Raw genomic sequence first — 25,883 nt, 5'->3', positions numbered from 1 at the left:
AAAGTCAATACAGAAATATTGTCAGCCCCATAATTAACCTATAAATACTCAAATGCATAATCTTACAATTACAACAGAAAGTCACATGAATAAACCAAATTAAACCGTTTAATCTACATTTAAACAGACAAACTGAAAGTAATGAAAGATTAATGCTCACTTCTCATAATTAACTTAAAGGAAACTTACATAACTCAATAACGCACACAAGGCACACAATCTTTCAGCAGCACCACACAAAAATCCTCCATGTAGCATGAACGAAGGGCAGGGGCTGTGCACAGGTGCTGTCTGATAAAGCCTGTGGCTGATTGAGGCCAATTAATTACAGGTGTGGTGAGCTGCATGGGAAACTGAAAGCAAAGTGGGCGTGGCAATTGGACAGAGGAGAAACTTCCAAACATACAGTATTGCACTGTAGTGCATTTTAGCAGTTTCTACACTTTGTTAATGTGGTATACTATAGTATTCTGTTCTATTGTGAATTGACAATAACTATACTTACACTTTAATATTTACCATAGTAAGTTTCAAATGCACCATAGTATCTACTTGAGTACTACAATAAATACTAGAGTATACTAGTAGTTTCGAATGTGAATTAAAGGACTTTGACCCATTTTAAATCTCATATCTGTACAAATGAATTCAGTAGATTGTGTACATTCAACATTTTATGTATCTTAAACTGTTTAACCGTTTTATACATACTTCATTATAGTTGTATTAATGATATTCATAACAACTTTCATTTATTCAGTTTCCAATGGGGAATTTATGCTGAATGTTTAAAATACATACTTTCCCTAAGAAATTCACAAACATTTTTGCTTAAATCATGAGTTTTCTCTAAACTGATCTACATCTGTGAGTCATGCAGTTTTTGTTATATGCACGTGTGTGTAAATATAGTGCAGCTTGGCAAAGATATAGACAGGGCATAAAATGCTGCTCTCCTGAAGCTGGACCAGTACTGTATGATTGTACTTAATGATCCAGTAAAGACTATTACAGAATAATTTACTTTCATTTCATAGGAAATAGATTCACGCTGAACATTCAGTTTCCCAGCTCTTTTAGGTGACATTAAATTTACTGGGCTGTGGGATATTAATAGTCATTTGTGCAAGAGGTGTGCATATGCTCTCTCAAACCGCTTTGGGACATGAATATTCCTCATTTCTGTAAGCCTTTCTTATCCAACTGGCCTTAAAATCAGAGCTTCTTTATATGTCCTCGAATGAAGGGTCTGCTGCTAACCACTGAAGATAAATCAATACTCTTAACTAAATGTGTCAGAGCTGTTGATCTACAGCAATGGGCACTATGTCATCCAAATATCTCAAATTGACCAAGATTGTAATTGATGAAACTTCTGCTGTTTTCTGTGAATTTTCTCTTGGTAGTTTATTAGTAAATATGCAAAAGGTGCCACCTAATTGCAATAGCAAACGCAGCGACGAACGGTGCAGGGCGCAAATGAACCCTGCATGTATCGCACCGCAGCTTCTCACTTTGCTGTATCCAACAATGGATGTGGTTTCCTATACATGATCACGTTACATTGAGCAGACAATAGTGAAAAATCTCCCATCTGCTGCTCCGTTTCAGGATATTAATCCCGCCGCACGCTGAATCTCTCATCATCTAAATCCGTCCTTGCCCGCGATGCCTTGTCAAGCAAGCACTCAGGCGTTCAAGAGGGTGAAGGCGAAGCAAGATCTGATACTCTGAGACCCAACTTAAAGTACACTGATAGCATTTTATTGGGTTACTGTGGAAAGCCAAGTGCTTTCCAATGCACTTCCCTTATAATCTTGTATTATTATGTTGGCATTTGAGATGTGTATGGCAAGTAAAAGTGCAGGACTATGCACACTTAAAAATGAAGGTGCTACACAAGATTCTTCACGTAGAAGAACCATTTTTGAACCATTTTGGATGTTAAAGGGCACATATTATTATTATACTTATTATTATTTTATATATTATTTAGATGTAATAAAAGTCTCATGTGTGGCTAGAATGTGTATGTGAAGTGTCAGCCTTAAAATACACCACAGATCATTTATTATAGCATATTAAAAATGCCCCTATTTGGGTTGGAGCAAAATAGCGCTTTTTATGTGTGTGTACCTTTAAATGCAAATGAGCTACGGCTCCACAATCCCTTACCAACAGACAGCGAGCGTTTTTGGTTAAAATAGATCTGAATCCTGTGAGAACAATAGTATCTTTAGCCGCATTAGCACTACAATGTGTTAACAACATTTTTTTGAAAAGCTTTGGGGTAAAATTAACCAGACAAAAAATTGGGTGTGGGCGGGGCTTTGTTTGTGTGACATCACATTGACAAGAGAATTAAATCTTCATGTCTGATGAGAAGTGATTGGATTTTTTTTGCAAAATGATTACAGGTGGAATCTTCACAGGTTCCTTGATTCGATTTGATTGTGATTATGATGTTAACGATTTAATTCAATATCATGATTGCATCCTGTTTTTAAAATAATTGGACATTGCTACATTTATATCTATTATAAGTTTGTATGTATGTGCCCTGTCAAGAACAGAAAGATTTTATGTTCGCTAGCTTTTTGAAACGCGTCTCTCCGTATGTGCACTTTTGAATGCACTTAAACGTGCCCGCACACACAGACTGATGGCAAATTTCAAACTGCGCAGCATAAACAGTCGCTCCACAAAAAAACGTCATGTTGTTTTTCAGTGCTCTATTCGCCAAATGTATTTTAATGGACTACAATATGAGACACCGTAGCACAACTCTCTTAGGTTTACACATCAAGAGTCCTGATCTTTAAATGGCCCTTGTATGTTTGTATGAATAGAGCAGGCGTCAAGTATGTTTGGGAGTAGAGCACTACCCGTATTACATTAGCAATGCATGAAGGAGCCCAGCACATCCCATGTGCACCGATAGAATAACAATCTTTTATATCAAGTGCTTGGCATTCTCACAAAATAAGTGTATTCTGTTTGTGTCACCCATTAATCTGTCCGCTTCTGGATCATTTCGAACATTCACTGTGTTGTCACTCGCTTTATGTTATTTATTTATTTTTGCGTCTATTGCTGCAAGAATGCTTTGGTGAGGTGCACATGTGCATTTTACCAAAAATGTGTCTGTGTAAAGTGGAAATTAATTATTTCACAGGCCGCTGCCCGCTACTTTTCTATAATATGAAATTGGGGAGGCACAGAAGTACTGTTGCCTCACAGAAATAAGGTCCCTGATTCGAGCCCTGGATATGGGTCAGGGCGACTTTCTGTGTTTTTACATGTCTTTCCCTTGAAGGTTCTTTATGGAACCATGCAGCCAAACAAAGACTATTTTAGGAACCTTTATTTTTTTAAGAGACCATGTCAATTTGGCTTGTCATTTTATCACGTTCCTTACTCTTGAAATTCCCTTGCTTCATTCCTAGAAAAGTATTTTCAGTGATTTCGACCATTTGCACTGTAATGTGATTGTATTTGGGCCCTCACTCTCCATTTGTATAGCTAAATTTCATTATACACATCAAACTTATATTTAAGCCCCAGTTGCGGTCAGACAACAATCAGAGATGCGACGGTCGCTCCGAGCGAGGTATCCTTCAGACGTTTGTAATCTTCAGATTCCTTCAGGAAGATTAGTGCAAGCGAGAGCTGCAATCTTATCATCTGAGTGAGAGATTACCATCCAGATTTATGCAAAAATCTCTGGCTTAGTATGAGTAGTGCATCCCCCCTCTGCTCCAAAGGGTCACTGCCATCACTTCCTGTGGTTTTATTCCTAATGTGTTTTATGGCATGGCCTTTCACGCAGTTCAGAGAATCGTTTTTGTAATGGAAATAAGACTGAGTTGATGCCATTGGTGGCATCGGCTCTCAGAAATTGTTTTTCCTTTCAAGAGTGTTCAAAAATGTCTGAATACTTACCATTTCAAAATTCTTCACTTTTATCCAGAGACATTTTTATGCTTTAGAAGTAGCAACAATCTTGACCCTTTGTTAAATTCAAGCTATACATTAGGGTTGTACCGATAGACGATTGTATCGTGTATCAACGATCGTCAGACATATTGCCGATAGCAGGCTTTCATGATGATAGTTTCACATTAACATGCGCATTGCGTGCTTTTCCTCGCATGAGAGGGTTTGTGGGCTTCACTTTGCGCAAGGGGGCTTGTAACGAGCGCAGATTCCTTTTAGCACACATCTGGACTTAATGTGCGTGTCTTGGACTCTTGCTTGGACCTGAACTTGTAATACGCATGACTCACACTTTTTCTTGCACATGAGCTTGTAATACGCGCGGCTCTGCCATTTCCTTGCACTAGAGAGGTTGTTAGGCACGCAGAGGGCTAAGTGTGTTGTTCCCCTCCCTGGCACACAGAAAATTTCAACACTCAGTTTTAAGAAGGTTGCAGTCATGATAGTGTTGCCCTTGGAGTAAGTCAGCTTCTTATTTGTCCACCAATCAAGTGATTTGTTAGCCTGGCTAACACCAGACCAGTCTCATAGAGAATGAGACGTGGTCTGGGAACCATATGCTCATTTTCTCATATTTGAGGCATGGTTTACGAATGCCCAGAGCCGTTTGTTGGGCGCTACGAATGTCTATCAAATGCGTCTGTACGTAGCTCATAGCCAATCGTTTCAATTATACCAGATGACGACATAAATTCAAACGTCAACAACTTTTAGCTATGCAGCTAAACCGGTAGCTGTATGTTGATATTGAAAAGCAACATAACTTAGGGGCACTGTGACAACCACAGTACAGGCATTATGACAATATGATATTAATAAATACCACTTACCATTTATAAGTTAATTGTATTTCGTCAATTTTTTATGCTTTAGAAGTAGCAACAATCTTGACCCTTTGTTAAATTCAAGCTATACATTAGGGTTGTACCGATAGACGATTGTATTGTGTATCAACGATCGTCAGACATATTGCCGATAGCAGGCTTTCATGATGATAGTTTCACATTTACATGCGCATTGCGTACATCAAAAAGTAACTTTGCGTCTGGATTAACAAAACTGCTTCGGTGTGTCGCATAGACGACTTCAACGTCTTGCTGCCCCCTCCCCATTCTGTGCTTGGTTCCCTATTTCAGGGGAAAAATTGGTCCATAGTTTCCATGCTAGACTTGCAGCGTGAATAAATTTGTGCGGAAGGCAGCATGCGGAAACCCAGGCTAGTGATTTGTCAGAAATTAGTAAAAAATGAACAAATAAATAAATAAATGAGTAAACCGTTGCCCTGCCCCTTATGTATCTGCAATCTCAAAGGCTGACGATAGGATGATCTCAAAATGGGGCATATCGGCCAACACTTACTTTTTTATGCTGTAAATGTATTGGAAATCGAACCTGGAGCCTATCCAGCTGAGCTGCATTTAAAGGTGCACGGTGTAGATTTTTAGCAGCATCTAGTGGTGAGATTGTGAATTGCAACGGCTCAGTCCACGGCTCACCTCTCCCTTTCGCAGCGCATAGAGAAGCTACGGTAGCCGCCACAAGACAAACACGTCATCGTTTGAGACAACATAGGGACAAAACACGCACTGTAGAGCAGTTTGTCTGTTTACTGAAGAAACATGGCAGGACGAAATGGCGACTTCCATGTTAGCGGACCTGCTGTGTATGGAGGCTAGATAAAAACGGTTCATTCTAAGGTAATAAAAACAATACAGTTAATTTTGTATAGTCTTTATACACCACTGGTAATATAGTTATGTGTATTATCATATTGCATTTCTGTCAAGAGATCCTTCTAAAAGTTACACGATGCACCTTTAACCCTAATTGGAAACTGTCGTGTAAACGTACCCTGAGAAGGTTATGCATTGCAAAAACTGTTGCTTCATTGCAGAATGAAAAGGCTACTTTTGCAACATACTTTTGCACTTAGGACAAGTTATAAATTACAAACTTTGAGACATGGTATTGTGGTCACCAATCAACCTAAGAGGCGGTGCATGAGAGATATGCGGTGAGTGCAGAATGTAGAACTGGATGGCAGAACTGAATCTGGTCCAAGAGCCTTTGGGGTTTCTTGCTGGAGCTTTTAAATGCTATCCAGTTTCAGAGTCCTTGGGTATGCAAAGTCTCGAAGATTTATGCATGAACACACTGCATTTACTCACACACACACACACATCTCTCTCACTCCCTTTGTTAAATTCTCCTTTTACTCAGTTTCCAGTCTTGCATCCCCTGGGGTTTCCATCGTATTCCAAGAATAGACTGCACTCTGATCTGGGATCAGCAATGAGCAGCACTGTACTGGCTGCGGTGAAACTGATATGTGTGTATTACATAGTCTTTGTGTCTCGCTCTCTCTCTCTCTCTCTCTCTCTCTCTCTCTCTCTCTCTCTCACACACACACACACACACACACACACACACACACACACACACACACACACACACACACACAAATAGCTTTCTTTTCCACTAAATAGCAGTCGACTTTTAAGAAAACACAGAAATTAACTATAATCTTTGAGAAAACTCGCTTCAGAAGGAAAATTGTGTTTTCCCAGAATATATTTTGAATATAGTTTATTTTGCCCATCGTTTATGTCCCTTTATTATCGTATAATTCATATAGTAAAATTACTCAGTTTACTGTCTGCATGAGAGCATCATTTGTCGTCTGTATCACTAACAGTAGTTAGTGCCAGACTGGCCTTTTCTTACGGTTTGGTCGTGTCTTGATTTTTTATAGTGTCGCAGATCAAATCTGGCAACAGTGAAGCTGTCAGCATCTTTGTTGAGCTTTAATACCGAAGAGTCAGTCCCAAAAATCCAGTGCCAACCAGTTGGCATCTGCCATGAGAAATCACTTCATTTGCAGTTTTCTTTATCAGAGAAGCAGAAAGAGACACGGTTTATGTGTGGGTGGACGGCCGACTGAGAGACAGTTAAGGAAAGAGAGAGAGAGAGAGAATCTGTTTTATATCTTGCCAGTATTATAGCCTTTCTTGTGCTTCACTGTTTTTGCACATTTAAACTTCACTGACCAGTGAATTACATTAACATGCATGCATTTTGCAGACACTTTTATCGCAAAACTGCATATAAGGATGAGTAGACAGCATTTGTTTAATGTGGACTCACAGAGGGTGGATCACAGCAGTAAGCCTTGTTAGAGGCTCAAGCGTAATGATAAGGGATCAAAGCAAACCTCTCCCCCATCAAAGCCTTTTGTTGCCAAAATGAGCTGAATGAGTGAACTGGCCTTATCTTCCCCTTTCCAATTATTTTAGTATGTATGTAAGCACATTATCCTCCTGAGCTAGTTATGTTCCCTCATTCGTTCGTTCGTTATCGGATTGTGTTTGACATATAATTTCACAAAATTAGTTTTTGCCTCTATTTGTAGCAAACACATCTATATGTGCACTTATTTGCAATAAGTTTAAATATAAAATTTTTATGAGCAAGCAAAACAATAGGTACGTTTACGGTACATTCACACGGGGCGTAACGGAAGGATTATGAAACAGCGGGAACAGATGCAGAGCGATCTTTAAAACATACACGGACAAACAGCTGTTTGCCCTAGGGCAATACTTCCAGGTTTTATAAGTTGCGGAAGAGCGATAATAGCGGTATTGCAGATTGACAAGATAACTCGTCAATGGCAGGGAAAGAGTTAATTGTATTAAATTCAGTTGGATTGACAAAATTTGGTGCAAGTAAACATAGCCATTGAGTCATGGGGTCATTTTAACTCTTTCCCCACCATTGACTAAGCATTTCCCTGCCAATGACCATTTCCTGACGAGTTTTTACAGTAATCTGTAATTCCGGTATTATCCACTAGATGGTGCTCTTACCCAAGTTATAAAAAAAACGAAATTTAATCAATATGAAACTGTATGAAGTATTGAACTTTGTATGTTTTGATCATCGTAATGAATCTGATCTCTAACAAAATTCCTTGCAATTATTTTTAGCTTTGTGCTCAAAATTTTGTAATTTTTAAAGAAACCTAACCACATTTAAGAGGTTATATAAAGAGAACAAATGAATGAAAGTTTTTTCCCATTTGTTTGTTTGTTTGAAAGCAGAGGGTCTGTTCTTTCATTTGATATATTATATGTTTATATATTTACAGAAGAACATTTTCCTGGAAGGCATTTTGTGAAACTTTTGTGAAAATCACAAACAATGCTGCCGGGAAACTTAAAAAAAAGGCTGACAGGGAATGAGTTAAGAATCAAATGTTATTCTGTTAAGGAGGAAATGTAACTGCAAAACAGGGTTAAACTAAAATTAAAGTCCCAATGAAATCAAAACAGACAATTCCTATTTTTTTAATGTAATATTGCAGTGTTTATTATAAACAATGGATCCAAGTCATTTTTTTATTTTTTTATGTGCCCTCATAAACTTTACATTTAAGATCTGTAAATGTACTTCCACCCTCTTGTAGTGATCATTCTCTGATGACGTCAACTAGACGGTTTGGGTGGGAGCATCCGTTAACTCCGCCCCCTCACACTGCCAGTCTGATGCCAGTTTCATTTCTGAATTAAACGCCTATATCCATTAAAAGCAGAGGGGAAAACACAAGCCATGCCCACTATTTTCCTCAGTTTAACTTGAAATCACGGAAGTAAAGTCGATTGCGACTTCCGGTTCACAGGGACTTTAAGGTAGAAAGATAAATCCATTTTGACTTATATCTGTCTCCATCCACATCTGATCTCATTTGTGTGTGTGAGCCGGGGGCCGTGGCGTTAACTGTGGTGGATGAGTCAGCACAATGCGACAGAAACGGCCTTTTGGGGCGTTAATGCTTTGCTGTGTGCATTGAAATGGCAAGCTGTTCCTGCCACAGCCTCTACAATTGATGATATGACCGAATCTACGGCGTGCCTGAGGACTGCAAGACCTGCCATCTGCTTTTCTTAATTGAAAACACAATTGAAAGTAATGTGCACTTTACAAATATGCTGCGGTAGGGAAAATGCAGAAAACAGCACAGTTAGAGCGATTAGTGAGGCTGTCGAGCACAACTACAGTATTTACTGCATAACCTTAAAGCAGTCCGATTTTCTCATTGTTATTTACATGCCTTTATGTTGTCCATGCATTGTGTTTAATATATAGGAACTGAGGCTTTTAGGCTACAAAGTGGCCTACTTCCATACTATACAGTAGGTGAGGCGTTTGTCCAAATTTATAGTATTCGAAAAATGCGCATGGTCCAACCAATCAGCGCAAAGAGGTCTCTCAACTCTGTATCATGACAGTTTTTTGCAGCATCCCTCCTCCACCCCATCGCCTAAATCGCTGCTGGTATACAGTATATATATTTATCCCAGTTAAAGAGGCGGGAGTACTCTGGGTTCGGGCTAATATTCCAAACTTTGATCCCTCCATTTGGGCAGCACGCCAATTTTGCAATATTTGATTACATGTTAATGCGAACTCGTGAAACAGCAGGTAAAAGTACCCGGATGACCGACAACTTTCGGCAATATTGCCTTAAGCTAATTGGGGATTGGGGACCAACACCCTCATGCACAGTTCAAGGCAACCGTGCCAAATGTGAGTGCATCCTTAGTCAAACAGAAGATCATCATTTATTGTTAACCCTGTAGAGCATGAAGCAGCATGGCAGATGTTTCTGAAAGCTGTCCTTAAATGAACTAAAGTGACTAAATTTCTCAGGGACACTTGTTTGTCACTGATGGAAACGTTGAAATGATCCAAACATAAGCATGCATTTTGAATTATGCCTCTGCCTTTAACTCTTTCCCCGCCATTGACGAGATATCTCGTCAATTAAGAGAAAACGCTTCCCCGCCAATGACGAGATTTTCCGTCTTTCCGCAATACCGCTATTATCCACCAGGTGGCGCCCTTCCGCAACTTTTTAAAACCGGAAGTATTGCCCTATGGCAAGCGGCTGCATGTCCGTGTCTGTTTTAAAGATCGCTCTGAATGGGATCTCTATGAAAAGTCCGTCACAAATATGGAATTATTTTTGCTTTTTGCTCAAAATATGGTGTTTTTGCAAAAACCTACCCATATTCAAAAGCTTATTGCAAAAGAACCACTAAAGGTAGGATGAAACGTTTTTTTTTGTTTGAAAGCAGAGGGTCTGTTCTTTCATTTGGTATATTGTATGTTTATTTATTTAAAGAAGAACATTTTCTGGAAGGCATTAAACTTTGGTGAAAATCATGAAAAACGCTGGCGCTGGCTGGCAACTTTTTTTAAAAACGCTGGCGGTGAAAGAGTTAATGTCAATAAAAAAAGAATGTTGATTGCACCGGCTTCATTTCCTCTTTGAGGCTCCACTTCAGATCTAACACGGAGATGAAGCGTCAGGTTTAGCCGACATTCGCCGGGATCAATAAATCCGTTGCGTGCGTCTGACTGAGGTGAAGCCTGATTAGGTCAACCGACCATTTTGTGGTAAATTGTTTCTCAAATGGAAATGGCTTAACACGTCTTATGAACTTTAGGCGGGGTGCTTGATCTCTGAAAGCCAATGTTGATATTTGAAATAACCTAAACAAACACGTCCCTACCCCAATAGAATCTGGACCTTGTTTTGATAGACCCACCCCACACATACGTAACCCAGGCAACGATGTTGTTTAGTAGACACGCCCCTTAGTGCTGTGTTTTGGTACTCGGCCCGACTCCTTTTTCTAAAGTGTTGCAAAAATCATGCACTCCGCGTTTAAGTGTTTGTTTCTTATCTAACCTTCCGAATCAAGGATCCTTATGCTATACGGCAGGGGTCTTCATCTTCTTTCGGGGGATAGATTTTAAAATTGTAAATATGATGCGGGCCAAACATTTACCCCTATTTTTACCTTTTTATTTATGTTTTACTTTTACCATATAAATGTGTGTGTGTGTGTGTGTGTGTTATTTTGTTAAAAAAATGTTAAAAAAAAACATTTATTTTCAAAGAAGATGCACACTTCTTGTATCCAATTTTCTTTTTTAATATTTCAAAACAATTGCAGTTTAACATGTAAGAGCGTAAGAGCCAAAAATGTTAATAGTTATGAACAACTATGAACATTGAACATTGCACAAAAAAGTACAAGTGTAAAATATCAACACATGTAGAGCTCTTAAGCATATTTTGTTTATAACTGTTTAACGTTCATTAAGGCTTTATGCCCAGCTGCACTACTTCCTGAATTTCAGCCTGCTCCTTGTTTCCTGTCTGCCATTATTGGACAAACTGATTAATCCAGGTGTGTCTGATTATTGTTGTTGTGACTACTGAGGTCAGGCACAGCTGGATTAATCAGTTTGTTTGTGAATACTGAGGTCAGGCACACCTGGATTAATCAGTTTGTCCAATAATGGCAGACAGGAAACAAGGAACCGGCTGAAGTTCTGGAAGTAGTGCAGCTGGGCATAAAGCCTATTGTTACATGTCAAGTATTTTACAACATATAGCCAGTCATTCAGCCGTCATTTGTCATGTACAGTGGAAAGGTAAAAGTAACCACGCTGAATTTAAATCGGACCATGGCCGTTTCTCAATCCGAAGGCTGCAGCCTCCGGAGGTCGCATTTCCAGGCTGCATACGGCATTAAGTCTTATTTCAAAATGTTAACAATTATAAAGTTGACTATTATTCTTATTTAATTGTAAATTGTTGGAATATGCTTATAATTTGTGAATGTAATCCTCAGTTAACTTAAACTTGATGATGGATATGCAGTCTTCATATGCGACCTCTGGAGGCTGCAGCCTTCCAAAAGAAAAACGACCAAAGATGACGGGCGGGCCGGATAAAAATTATTGGAGGGCCGCATTTGGCCCGCATGCCACCAGTTGACTAGCCCTGCTATACGGTCGGCCACCAAACATTTTCAAAATCAACACATCCAAAACCAAGATCTGAATATTTTCAGACTTCTACTCATTTATAATTATGTTTTAAACAGCTAGATTTGGGGATGTGTCGCCCACTTTTCAGTACTACAATTGCATTGCACTTTTATTTTTAAAGTCCCCATGAACCGGAGTCACAGGTTGTGGTTAGGCTTGTTGCGATAGTCGGTGAAACGGTGATTACCGGTGCTTCAGCCTCTCACCGGTTAGATCACTTGCCCACCGCGACACCGTCTTTCACCGTCGTTTTGATATTTTCTTGTAATTAAATCATTTAGTTTCGTTAGAGAGACCAAAACCTTACAACTGAACGTGTCTGCTGCCTGAATTCAGCCGGAGCTGAACGCGCGCCACGTCACAGTGCAGCAGGTGTCAGATTTCATTTATTCCTATCAGACTGCGGCGAGCAGACGATGGCAGAAGCCGCGTGCTTACTCGTTTTTGTTATAAGATACATATATGATGTTTAATATAGGCGAGATCGTTATGTTGTTGTGTTTTTCATTAAGAATAATAATAAACCCATCATTCAAGCAGCGCTTTATGGAGGAATAGCCGGTTGCTCTGCTTGGGACTGGCGGGTTTCTGTCAGAAGTACCTGCGCACATTGACTCAAGCACTTAAACCAGCTGTTGCACTCGCATTTGCACGCAAATTCATACGTGATTTAACCCAGCTTACGCAAGCGCTGGATTTAAACAACAGTTGCATCTAATTCAAAAGTGAAAGTAAAATGCGCACTTCTGTGCATTTATAAGCCCCTCCCACCCGGTGAAACCGGACGGAGATAACGGATGCTCCTGCCCAAACCATCTAACTGATATCATCAGAGAATGTTCGCCCCAAGAGGTACATTTACAGACTTTGATTGAAGTTTATGAGGGCACATGAATAAAAAGAAAACTTACACAGATAAATTGTTTATAATAAACATAGCAGTATTACAATACAAAATAAGAATTGTCTGTTTTATTTTAATTGGAACTTTAAAAATGTAAGTTTGCTGTATGTACTGTATTTCTGTCACGTTCACCATACTGCATGGTGTCCAGCCAAAAAAATGTTTTCTGTTACATTATCTGTCATATGAATCATGCTGACAGATATTATTTTTACACAACAGAGACATGAGAGACGCTGAGTTTGGTATCACTGTTCTCTGGATAAATGTATATGCAGAACGACAGCTGTCTCGATGCAATGACATCAGCAGGGGACAGTGAAGATAAGAACAGTATTAAAAATGTATTAAAGGGTTCGGTTTGCATATCTGTAGCTTTTGAGGCTTATTAAGAATTTGACTCGAGTTGGCAACCAAGAACCAGTTAAAAAACTATCGTCGGTCTAAAATACTTACAGCAGTTAAAGGTGCAGTGTGTAATTTTTAGAAGGATCTCTTGACATGAATGCAAAATATTATACAAAACTATATGATCGGGGGGGGGGACCTTTCATTACCATTACGTTTTTATTACCTTAGAATGAGATGTTTTTATCTACATACACCGAGGGTCCCCTTACATGGAAGTCGCCATTTTGTGCCACCATGTTTCTACAGAAGCCCTTAACGGACAAACTTTTTTTACCAAATTGTCCCCGACGATGACATGCAGCTAACATAGATTCTCTATGTGTTCCAAAAGTGAGAGGTGAGCAGTGGACTGAGCTGTTGGTTGCAATGCGCAACTTCACCACTAGATGCCGCAAAAATGTACACACTGCAGCTTTATGTAAAGTTGTTTTAGCCAACAAGTGGACCGTGGACAACCAATTTTGGAGAATACTTTAGTTTGGGGAACACTTCTCACTAACCTAACTATTAACTACGATTTTTGCCTCAATAAACACAGTAAAGGTAGTTGTTAAGTTAGGTATTGGGTAGAATTAAGGCATTAACTCATTCCCTGCCAGCCATTTTTTTGAAAAGTTTCCCGCCAGCATTTTTTGTGATTTTTACAAAAGTTGCACAAAATGCCTTCCAGAATTTTTTTTCTAAAAATATATAAACATACAAATATATCAAATGAAAGAACAGACCCTCTGCTTTCAAACAAACAAACAAAACAGGAAAAATGTTTCATCCTATCTATATTTTTTTTCTTAAAAAAAATGTTTATCAAAGAGCTGAATAAATTGCATTTTTGTAAAGGAATTTTGTTAGAGATCAGATTCAGAACGAGTATCAAGACATACATAGAGTTTAAAATTAGTAAATTACGTTTTGGCTTCAGTTTTTTCATAAATTGGTTAAGTGCGCCATCTAGTGCATAATTGCAGATTAACATAAAAATTCTTCAGAAACAAGTTTTTTTATGCAAATGTTTTCTCTTAATTGATGAGATAACTCGTCAATGGCAGGGAAAGAGTTAATATGGTCTTTAGTGGGGGCGATATGACCCACAATGAGATCAAGGTATTGTCAGCCTGTGAGATCACCAAAACACGATAGTATTGGGGGCGGTAATTACATCTAACATGTTACAAAGACACCATAAAATAAAGTGTTATCATGATGAAATTAATAAAAAAAAAATTACTAAGTTATGCTGTACTTAAGGCATGTCACGCTATAGGATTTTCAGCTCAAATTTACCCCGATTTTAACAAGAGATATTCGCTCAAGAAGCTTCCAATCTGCTCGTAAACAAGTCACTGCGCCCGATCATATAAAATTTGGGATCTTTACAATCAGTTGGCTATTTCACAATACATTGGCTATTTCACAAGTGCATAAATAGCCGTGTTCAAAACCATCTCCGATTTCCAGTGGTAACTTTATGATGATAATTTATAGTTTGAGATGTCGGGTACGATTTCACAGGTAATGTCAGTTTAACTACATTTGACTTCAACCATCCTAAAGAAAGTAACTTGGCAAGTATGCTGGCAATTTTATATGCTAGCGAAGCAAAAGTTATGGATTGCTGCTAAAAAAAAAACAGCAGCTAAAATGTGAAACAGTAAAGTGGAATTGAAATCGGAATGAGAAGCACTACAATTCTGATATTTTTTCATATTTCCCATGTCATGTAACAAAAATATATCCAAGGTTAGTTATTTAATATTATAAAGTCCCTAAAACTCCTGGGGATTTTGATTTATTGTTCAACCTAAGGGGATCTCTGTCAGGGTTTGCGAAAAGTGATGCAAAAGTGCAGCCCGCATTCCAGCACATTGCGAACTCCAGTAATTCAATCTAGCCGATATTAGGCGGCGTTTCAGCCGTGATGTACATTATCTCTCTCTCCTCTGGTGTTTCAGTAAGTGCTCTAATGTGCTAGCTCTTCTGGCAGCCTCCACATACATAAAGACCTTTCTCTCACTAACCAGATCAGCATTCTGCTTTAAAGCACTAACATTCATCCTGCCAAACTAATGGACTTTAGATATTTACTCCGCCTTTCACTTTCTAATCGCTCTGAATTATGCGCTGTCAATCAATGGTAACCCCTCGATCTCTCCATGTTCAAGAAACTTTGAAAATATACGTACAGTAAACGCACAGATTAATTATGTTGTTAGGTTAGCTGTCATTCTTGACATTTTTTTTAATCAGGTTGCTCAAACACATATTTGTCCTGACCCTGGACCATACATAAGGGTAAGTTTTTGAAATTGAGATTTATACATTATCTGAAAGTTGAAATAAATAATCTTTCCATGAATGTATGGTTAGTTAGGAAAATCTGGAATCTGAGGGTGCAAAAAAATCAAAAATCACCTTTCAAGTTGTCCAAATGAAATCCTTAGCAACACATATAAGTAATGATAAATAGATTTTTGAAATATTTATGGTAGGAAATGTACAAAATATCTTCATTGAACATAATCTTTACTTTTTTTAATTTTTAAAAAGTTGCCCGCCAGCATTTTTTTTTTTACAAAATGCCTTCCAGACAAATCTTCTTCTAAAAATATATACACATATAAATATATAAAATAAAAGAACAGACCCTCTGCTTTCAACAAACAAACAAACAAAAGGGGGGAAAACCGTTTCATCCTATCTATATTTTTTCTTTGCTTATAAAATCCTAAACTAAATATGGATATTTTTCTTTTGGCTTCAGTTTTTTTTCATAAATTGGATAGATGTGGCATCTAGTGGATAATCGTGGCATTGCAGATTACCATAAAAATTCTTCAGAAACAAGTTTTTGCATGAAAATGTTTTTTCTTAACTCTTTCACCGCCATTGACGAGATATCTCATCAATTAAGAGAAAACGCTTCCCCGCCAATGACGAGATTTTCCGTCTTTTCGCAATACCGCTATTATCCACCAGGTGCAACTTCCGCAACTTTTTAAACCCAGAAGTATTGCCCTATGGCAAGCGGCTGCATGTCCGTGTCTGTTTTAAAGATCGCTCTGAATGGGATCTCTATGAAAAGTCCGTCACAAAAATGGAATTATCTCCATAATTGGAAAAAAATTGAATTATCTCCATACACCAAAATGTGGTGTTTTTGCAGAAACCTACCCATATTCAAAAGCTGATTACAAAAGAACCACTGAAGGTAGGATGAAACAGTTTTTTTTTTGTTTGAAAGCAGAGGATCTGTTAAGATAACACCTTGATATCTTTCATATTAACTGGGTAAGGTCGTGTCAAAGATCAAAATCAATGTGTTGTCATGGGACAGAGGATCTGTTCTTTCATTTGGTATATTGTATGTTTCAGTGGGGAACCTTCAGGGCCTTCTACGCCTTCAGAGAAGGCCTAAAAAAATTAATAAAAAGATTTTTTATTATAATAATACAAATAAATAATATTCAATAAAAATATGTTTTTACATTTTTTATTTCTATTTAATTCAATTTAATACAATACATGTAATATATTTTCTCTCATCTATGTTCTGACGTTAAGCTTACTGTCAGGTTCATGTCATGAAAACATCTAATCCAATCAGAATCGTCTGTCTCTATTAAGGCCCGGTTAGCTGGCTCATTCATTGGTTAGGACTTCATGAATCCCAAGCTATGTGTTTTGGTGTGGAGAGTGACGGGCAAATCGACCAATCACGTTTTGATTTCAAGTGGGCGGGCAAAAAAAAAAAACATTGTAAGCCTTCATGAAGTCCTAATCATGCAACAAACTGGATGCGAGCTGCCGTAAAACACCAAAGACGAAGATCATAGACCGTTAATATTAATACAGTCTAATGGCCCGAATCTTTGCGGTGAGAGTGGTTGAGGTAAATGGCGGAAAACGTGATTGACGTTGTGGCTAGCTTGATAGGGCTGAGGTAAAAACGAAAGTACTTAAGCGCGTACTCGTGAAGAGCACAGCTGGGAGAAGCGCGTGCAGAGGATGACGCGAACACAAGAAAAATAATGGGTTTAATTATACTTTTACTTCCTGGCAGTTTCACTTGTTACGTGAGGATAGTAATGACTGACAGACGACGCCGAATTAAATACAATATAATTTCCTAACTAAATCTGAGAGAATGCGAAAACATTGAAATATTTTTTACCTCGCTATACCTGATGGGCAGGGCGGAGATACATTTTGGTAGCCCTCGGGATATTCCCTGGATATCTTATAACAACAGTTATAAGCCACAAGGAGGTGCATTGAGAACGCAGGGTGCTATATTTCCCCTTATGAAAAAGATTAACAAGGTATCCGACAGCTTAATATATATTTCCAAAAAATAAAATATAAATTAAAGAACATAATTTAAGCTTGTTAAATGCAAATTTACAGAGCCCCTGTCATTACAGAGCAGCAGAGTCTGTATTTGTGTTTATCAGTTAGATTCAAGTAATTTTAAACTTTTTTCTCAGAATTTTTACACGCTCACTGTATGATTTAACGAAAATACGAATAGCCTAGTATTATGGATGGAGAGGCATTTGCACTTCATTGCATATTTTGAAGGCCCAGGTGAAGTACCCACGGTTCGCCACTGGTATGTTTATATATTTAAAGAAGAACATTTTCTGGAAGGCATTAAACTTTGGTGAAAATCATGAAAAACGCTGGCGCTGGCTGGCAACTTTAAAAAAAAAATGCTGGCGGTGAAAGAGTTAATTGATGAGATAACTTGTCAATGGCAGTAAAAGAGTTAAAGGTAGTTTACCCAAAAATTAAAATTCTGTCAGCATTTACTCCCCCAGTGTTTTTACAAACCTGAAAAATACATTTCTTTGTTTTGATGAACACAGAGGAAGGTATTTTGAGGAATCTTTGTTACCAAACGGTTTGTGAGCCCTATTCACTTCCATGGTCACGGTATAATATGCAGCATGACGTTAACACTCTGGGGTCGGCTGCGGCGCGGGCGCCGCAAACTCTTTATTTTTCGATCACTCCCCAAAGAGACTTAGATAACTCTGCTGATTTTTGACATACAGATATGATTTATACATCATTTAAAACGTTAAATTGTCTAGTTTTTTTCTGTCCACTCCCAATAAAAACAGCATGTTGTGCTTTTCGCAAAATTAAGAAAATAAACATGATGCGCGTTTTGTTCTCTCTCCCTCAGTGAAGTCCTTTCAGAAACACGTCAGAAAAATGAACTCTAACTTAACGAATATTTGTCATATAAACAAAAGATAAATGTCTACATAATGCTTGGAATGTCTGCTTTTGGAAGATGTAAGTGAAATCAAAAACAAATATTGTAATTCGTTGTTAACTGTATTAGAAGAGAGAGATGTACCGTCTTTCTTCTGTTGCTTCATTATCTATAATGAGCCACGCCCCGCTCCATTGAAGAAAAGAGCAGAGATCATCCATATTCATTAACCCACAGTCAATGGTTCTGCAAGTCAATTCAACCTACTATTTTGAGTTTTTACTTTAAAAAGTTGGCATAACTTATAAAAACAAGTTGAAATTATTTAACTTAATTTATTAAGTTAAAGTAACATAAAAATATATGTTGATTTGACAAAAATGCTGCATTTTTTTAAAGTGTACTAAGAAAGTGAATGAGGCTCATGATCGGTTTGGTTACAAACATTCCTCAAAATATCTTCCTCCGTGTTCATCAAAACAAAGAAATTTATACAGGTTTGTAACAACATAAAAGTGAGAAAATAATGACAGAATTTTAATTTTTGGGTGAAGTATCCCTTTGAGACTGGCAGGGGCGTCATGCACCAATTTTTTTAAGGGGGCACAGTGTGCACAGCTCACAGAAATTTGTGCATACACAGACATCAAATAAAATATTATAGAGTCCTTTCCATGGCACTTAACATTTCTAACAATCTGAAAACCCCTGCTTTCATGCAAAAACCTCCAGAATAAAAGTGTTGACTAACTTTAATATCAAATACTATTCAATCGCAATAATGACACATTTGCATCATATTTACATCTGAAACGGCATGTTTTATTTATTTAAGTCTTAATGACTTGTTTAATTGTTTCATTAATGCATTTTGCACAACAACTGCATTATCATATAAAATTAATGTAATTTTAGTATAAACAACGAAAATGACATAAGCTATAGCCACGTGATTGATTTTAATGTTCAATAATGATATCAAAAAAATATGTTTAGATAAAATTATTAGAGGAACGGATTTTTGCATTTAATTTTACCTCATATGTGAGCATGTGTGATTCCGCGCCCCGTGAACTTTGGCGTTGTGCCAAAAAGACGAATCTAGAAATCTCTACTAATATAACGTCGAGACCGTCAAATTTTAAACCATACATTTTCTACACAGAGGAGGTTAACTGCATTACCGTACTGGGGTTTGGAAATGTTGTTAGCGTTTCTAACACGTTTTAATTCTTCAGATAGCAAAATGCAGCAGCAATAGCAGAGAGCTCGTGAGCGCGCTCAGTACGCTGATGACGTCTGCGACTAGACGTAATGTAACGACTAAAGTAATGTAACATGATCAAAACACTATCAAAACGGCGAAAATCTCCGAAAAGTGACAAGGATGCAGCACAGAATTTATAATATTGTGCATATTAAACAGATTAAAAGTCAAATAACAGATTAATGGACGCTTATTTGATTTTGAGGTTGAATGCAAAATTTATTGGCTCAAAAAAACCAAGGGGGCACGTGCCCCCTCAGTTTGAATGGGCATGACGCCTCTGGAGACTGGTTTTGTGGTCCAGGGTCACATTTATGCATATTTTTTGAGAAAGAAAAGGTATTTTAAAAACTGTGTATTAAAACAGTAATTAAATCATTTAAAAAAAAAAACGGAGACCCTGCTTGTGATAAACCCAGCTAAAGTCATTTTTGTAATACTGTTTTCTAAATAAAATCGATATAATGTTAAGATAAAACCTTGATATCTTTAATATTAACTGGGTAAGGTCGTGTCAAAGATCAAAATCAATGTGTTTAGTGTGGTTTGTACAGTGTTTCAAACCTACATGACTTTCTTTTCTCCATTATAAGTCTATAAAAATTTGATTTACAACAAATCTAAATACATGAAGGATGGACAAGATGTCACAATTAATTAAGTTGTTAAGCTGTTATTTTAACTCTTTATATCGTTTATCCAGCTAAAAAAAAAATCCTACATAAGTTTGCTAACCTGTAACTCCAGGTCCCAATTTTTCCCTTATAGTAAGAGCATGCATGATGCACCACTATGGGGCATGTTGTCACAAAAGGCCAGTGTGTGTTAAATGTGTCTTTTTCCTGAACCGATGTTCAAACATAAATCGCCCAGTGAAATTTTCACTCATATACGAGGTGTGACAACTAGCCCCGACCTCCTTTATAAATGTGAGTTTATTCGAAAAATGTGAAAGAATATCAGTGCATGTTCATTAGGCTGATGTGTTCTTGTAATTTGGTGGTCTGCCAGAGAGATAGAGAGTATTGTTTTGGTTTCCTCTGTATCAGTAATGAAAAAAGACTGCTTTCCTGTGGGCCACACTAATAGACTTTGAGCTGACTAATTATGTGTGCTTAAAAAACGATTTCATTAGATTAATTAGTACACCTCCCTCCCCCTCTCTCTTGTTAGTACTTATGTAGAGATAAACTTGCTTACAGCATGATAGCGTCATTTTGTCACTCACTCACTAGATTGTAAATGTTTCTATTTTTAAATCAACCAAGGATTGGGACATGAAGTACAAGTACTCAAAAGTGAGGTAATGGAAATGAATGCTGAAAATGTGCGATTCCTCTGGTTTATATCACTGCTTTCTATTACGTGCAATTGTTTAGGATCAGACCGACCTCCATTCAGCCTGCGATTATGAATTTGACCTTCATTATCATATCATATCATTCTCGGCTTGACTTTATTGAACAGGTTAGCATTTGACAGCGCATCTCCATAGGTCAGTGTCGAAGACTAGATGGATTACTGTAGTAGAGCGTCAATGATTTCAGCACATTATAATGCCCACCCGGTATGACATTGAGGGCCGTAATTTGACCACGACGTGGCAGATCTTTCAATAGACCGTCGACGCAATTCAAGTCGTGACTACACATTCCTCATCTTTTCACCGCCTTCTTTTTGCACATTGTTTTGGTAATTATTTCTTTAGGATGTACATTTGTGCTCTTTTTTCTATCCAGCTGTCATTAGCGATACACTGAGTGGCGCTTCTCTCGTTGAGCTGAGTGGAAATAATGTGCACCTTGCGCAGGAGGTGACAATTCCACCCGGAGGAAACGAGAGAAATTATGAGGAACTCCAGCATGAAGACGCTATTCCGAGCGCAAAGCAATTTTATTGCCGAGCAAGGAAATTGGATGTTTTACTGCGCTTGCTTTTCTCATTTTGTGATAAATACCACTATATTGGAAACCTGTTTTCTGTTTTAGATTGTGGAGTATTAACAGAAGAAGTTTCTTGGCTATCACCCGCGGATGCTTTTATTTCTCTGTTGCAGATTAGTGTTGTTGTTATAATAAACACATAAACACATTTATACATTTGGCAGACACTTTTCTCCAAAGCAACTTACTGTGCATTACATTTTTTACAATTTTTTTTTGTCAGTATATGTGTTCCTGGGATCAAACCCAACCACCTTTCGTGTTGCTATCACATTGCCCTACTAGTTGAGCTACAGGAACACCATAATAATTATTAGTAAGTACTGTAATGTTTCACATTATTTCACTAAAACCACACCACAACAGTAGTGTTTATTATTAGTGTACATTCCTATGATAACATACGTACACTATAATAAGTGCATTTCATTAACTTACACTTGTCTGTAAGTACATACAATTGGTAAGTACAGTAATGTTTGCTCTTAGTTATCATATATGTACACTATACATAAGTGTCTGTCATTAACCCACATGCCTGTAATTACTGAATACTTATATTGTACGTTCATTTGTAAGTACAGAAGTGTTTCTTGTTAGTTACATTATACATAGACAATAAGTACTGGTTTTATCCAGTACTTATCTAGAGTTACAAAATAACTACCATATATGTACCACATGTAAGTACAGTAATGATACCTTTTAATTACCATCTACATAATCAAAAGTAAGTACCTTATGTTATTTGTCTGTAAGTGCAATTTATTAGCAATATATGTACCAGGTAAGTACATGTACTGTAAAATAAAGTGCTATCAATAATTCCATACATTTTTACATTTATTTAAAGATATAACATATATAGTGCCCTCCATAAGTATTGGGGCAATAAATGCAAAATTGCTCTGTTTGCTGTGGAGTCATGTAATTTCTAAACATCATATGGTGAATATGAGACAAAACATACAGAATGTCATATTTTAGAAATATATTTATATATTTCACATTTTTTCTGGAACAAGGCATCACTCTTTTCAGTCTCTTTGCTTTTTGTGTTGACCTAAAAGTTTGATAATATACATAACTTTTTTATTATTAAAATGATCCAGTTATTGCAAACCTTGACCATATGCATCTTGTGATATACATGTTTGCAAAATTTAGATAATTTAGATTTATCTTGCAGCTATACCCATATGCCAAAAAATATTTAACCTCCTAAGACTTGGATGTCCACATACGTGGACATAACATGTTTTTGTTTTTGCACTTAATTCTGTGTAACTGGAACCTGTTGTACACAAACATGATGGACAATTGCACTGCTTCATGTTCAAAGAAAAATATTTGGTTATTATATTTATTGGTTTTTCCTAACCCCAAAATAGCTGGAAGAAATCTAAAAAAGACAAACCAAAGCTCAGATCTTTGGAGGTTAAATATATTTCAAAATATAAAAAAATTGCCAAAAATATATGTACTGAAATATATTTTGGAAGATCTTTACTTTTCTTGGATTTTTTTTTGTCAATTTTGCAATATATTTAAAAGCATTTATATTCACGTCACACTGGAAGAAAAACGTTGTATTTTACAAACCTGTAAACATAACGGGTATGAAAAGTTTCAAATTATATATATTATATTATATTAAATATATATATTATAAATATATTAAATATATAACTGCAAAAATATATTTTTATATTTTATACATACTTATACATTTTATATATGTATACTTTATACATCTTATACAAACACTTAATACATTTTGAAATAAATTGATATATGTAAATATAAATATATTATAAATTATATAATATAATATAAATTAATATAATAAGGTTAAAACTAAATATATTTTTAAATTATTAATTTTATTAATATTAATAATTGTAAATATATTTAATTAAGCTTTACTTTCTACCAAATATATTAAGCATATATTTAAAACAAATTTTGGCCAAAGAAATTTTTTTCTGTATGGGATTAACAGCTCTATGTCAAGTGGAACTAGGGATTCCTTGTCGCGACTGTTTGCAGAATAAAAGTTTGCATAATATATGTGTAATAATAATTATGTATATATATACACACATACATGTATAATTTTAAGAAAAAATTATATTTATATTATTATAAATTATATATAAATATAAACATATATATACTCATGCAAATATTTCTTAAACATAATACGTGTGTGTGTGCGTGCGTGCGTGCGTGCGCGCGCGTGCGTGCGCGTGCGTGCGTGTGTGTGTGTGTGTGTGTGTGTGTGTGCGCGGCCGGGTAATTATCACGTTGGGGGGACCAATTGTCCCCACAAAGATAGGAATACCAGTATTTTTGTGACCTTGTGGGGACATTTTGATGTCCCCATGAGGAAACAAGCTAATAAATCAAACAGAATAATGTTTCTTGAAAATCTAAGGTATCAGACAGTTTCCTGTGATGGTTGGGGTTAGGGAATGGGGCAGGTAAGGGGAATAGAATATACAGTTTGTACAGAATAAAATGCATTACGTCTATGGAATGTCCCCAAAAAACATGTAAACCAGAACGTGCGCATGTGCGTGTGTTTATACATAGTAATTATACACAGTACACCCACATATATTATGTAAACTAAAACTTTTATTTGAACGTTTAGTCACTACTAATGGAACGTTAGGCATCCCTACATACATCAAATAATTTTTTTATTTCATGTTGTGTTGAAGTTAAAAAATCACTACTAGTACTGCCGAATGTTGTTTTTCTCATGTCAAGCAAAAATAAGATTTGAGCATTTTGTTTATTAATAGTACTTTATTAATAAACAAAAACTATCTATCTGTCTGATTTCAGTCTTGTTTTTGTGTATGTGTTTGCAATGACGTGAGTGTGCAAGTTTCCCTGAATTTTTACATATGGAAAACACGATTACTTTAATATCTTAAATCCTATTATTTTGGTAACAAGATGAGGACCATAAAATGTCTGGAAGGACACCAGAAAGGTTGAAAGTTTGAATCTTAGGTATAGAGTTTCTAGATATGATACTAGAGTTGGCTGGTGGTGTTTGAGAACAGAATATTTTGTTTTAATTTTTATAGTGCTGGATTAAGTCACTGATCCTCTGTTTGATCTACACAGGAATTTCTACTACATCACACTTCTGCGGGACCCTGTGTCACGTTACCTGAGCGAGTGGAAGCACGTGCAGCGAGGAGCCACATGGAAGACGGCGCTGCACATGTGTGACGGTCGTCCTCCCACTCCGGACGAGCTGCCGGCCTGCTACAGCAGCGAAGACTGGACCGGTGTGTCTTTACAGGAGTTCATGGCCTGCCCGTCAAACCTCGCCAACAACCGTCAGACTCGCATGTTGGCCGATCTGAGCCTGGTGGGCTGCTACAACCTATCTTCCATGAGCGAGGAGCGTCGTGCCGAACTGCTCCTGAGCAGTGCCAAACGCAACCTCCGTCACATGGCTTTTTTCGGCCTCACGGAGTTCCAGCGGAAGACACAGTTTCTGTTTGAGAGGACGTTCGGCTTACACTTCATCTCTGCTTTTACTCAGATCAACGGCACCCGGGCGGCCGGCGTCACGGTAGGGACGTCCACCAGGAGGCGCATAGAGGAGCTGAACGCTCTGGACGTGCAGCTGTACGAGTACGCGCGGGAGCTTTTCTTGCGAAGGGTGCAGTACTGTCACCAGCAGGAGAGGCAGGAGGTGAGAGAGAGGAGACGAGAGCAACGCAGGAAAACGAAGGAGCAGAAACCGCCTCAGTTTACGAACCCGGGTGAAGGGGAAAGAGAAGATGTGGAAGAGGAAATCAAAACTGTCCGAGGTGTGACAGAAGATTACAGTAGTAAGGTGGTGAGATGGTGAGGCCATCATTCAGTGTTTGAATTGTGTGAGGTCTTGGGTGGTTTAACAGATCAAGTGAAAGTTTCCCAAAATTTTTTCCTTAGGGGCCCCAAGTATATATGACAATCTGGGCCCCCCAACTCTCAACTGGTTGGGTTATTCGCTTTTTGACGCAACGCTCGGTTGAAAATAGCCCAGCATTTTTAAAAGTCTATATAATATTGTTATATTGTTTTATTTATTGTTAAAATGCTACATTTTTAAGGGATAATATTTATTAAATAAATCTTCAAACTAACATATAGTTTATCTTTAATGAATGCTTAATGCCACATAATTAAAGCAACATCCCACTGTTTTTCAATATTTTACTATGTTCT

General features: G+C 37.3%; 1 protein-coding gene across 1 annotated transcript in view; it reads left to right on the top strand.

Moving 5' to 3' along the window:
* The window catches only part of hs6st3a (heparan sulfate 6-O-sulfotransferase 3a), a 28,463-nt gene extending 2,580 nt beyond the window's left edge, over nt 1-25,883 (top strand). The window contains exon 2 of the mRNA XM_065260279.2: nt 24,786-25,883. Coding sequence (XP_065116351.2) covers nt 24,786-25,524 — 739 coding nt within the window. The 3' untranslated portion in view covers nt 25,525-25,883. The remainder of the gene's footprint in view (nt 1-24,785) is intronic.

The sequence above is a fragment of the Paramisgurnus dabryanus genome, chromosome 7, assembly GCF_030506205.2.
Source record: "Paramisgurnus dabryanus chromosome 7, PD_genome_1.1, whole genome shotgun sequence".
NCBI classification, from domain to species: domain Eukaryota; kingdom Metazoa; phylum Chordata; class Actinopteri; order Cypriniformes; family Cobitidae; genus Paramisgurnus; species Paramisgurnus dabryanus.
This window is presented reverse-complemented; position numbering and strand designations above follow the sequence as displayed.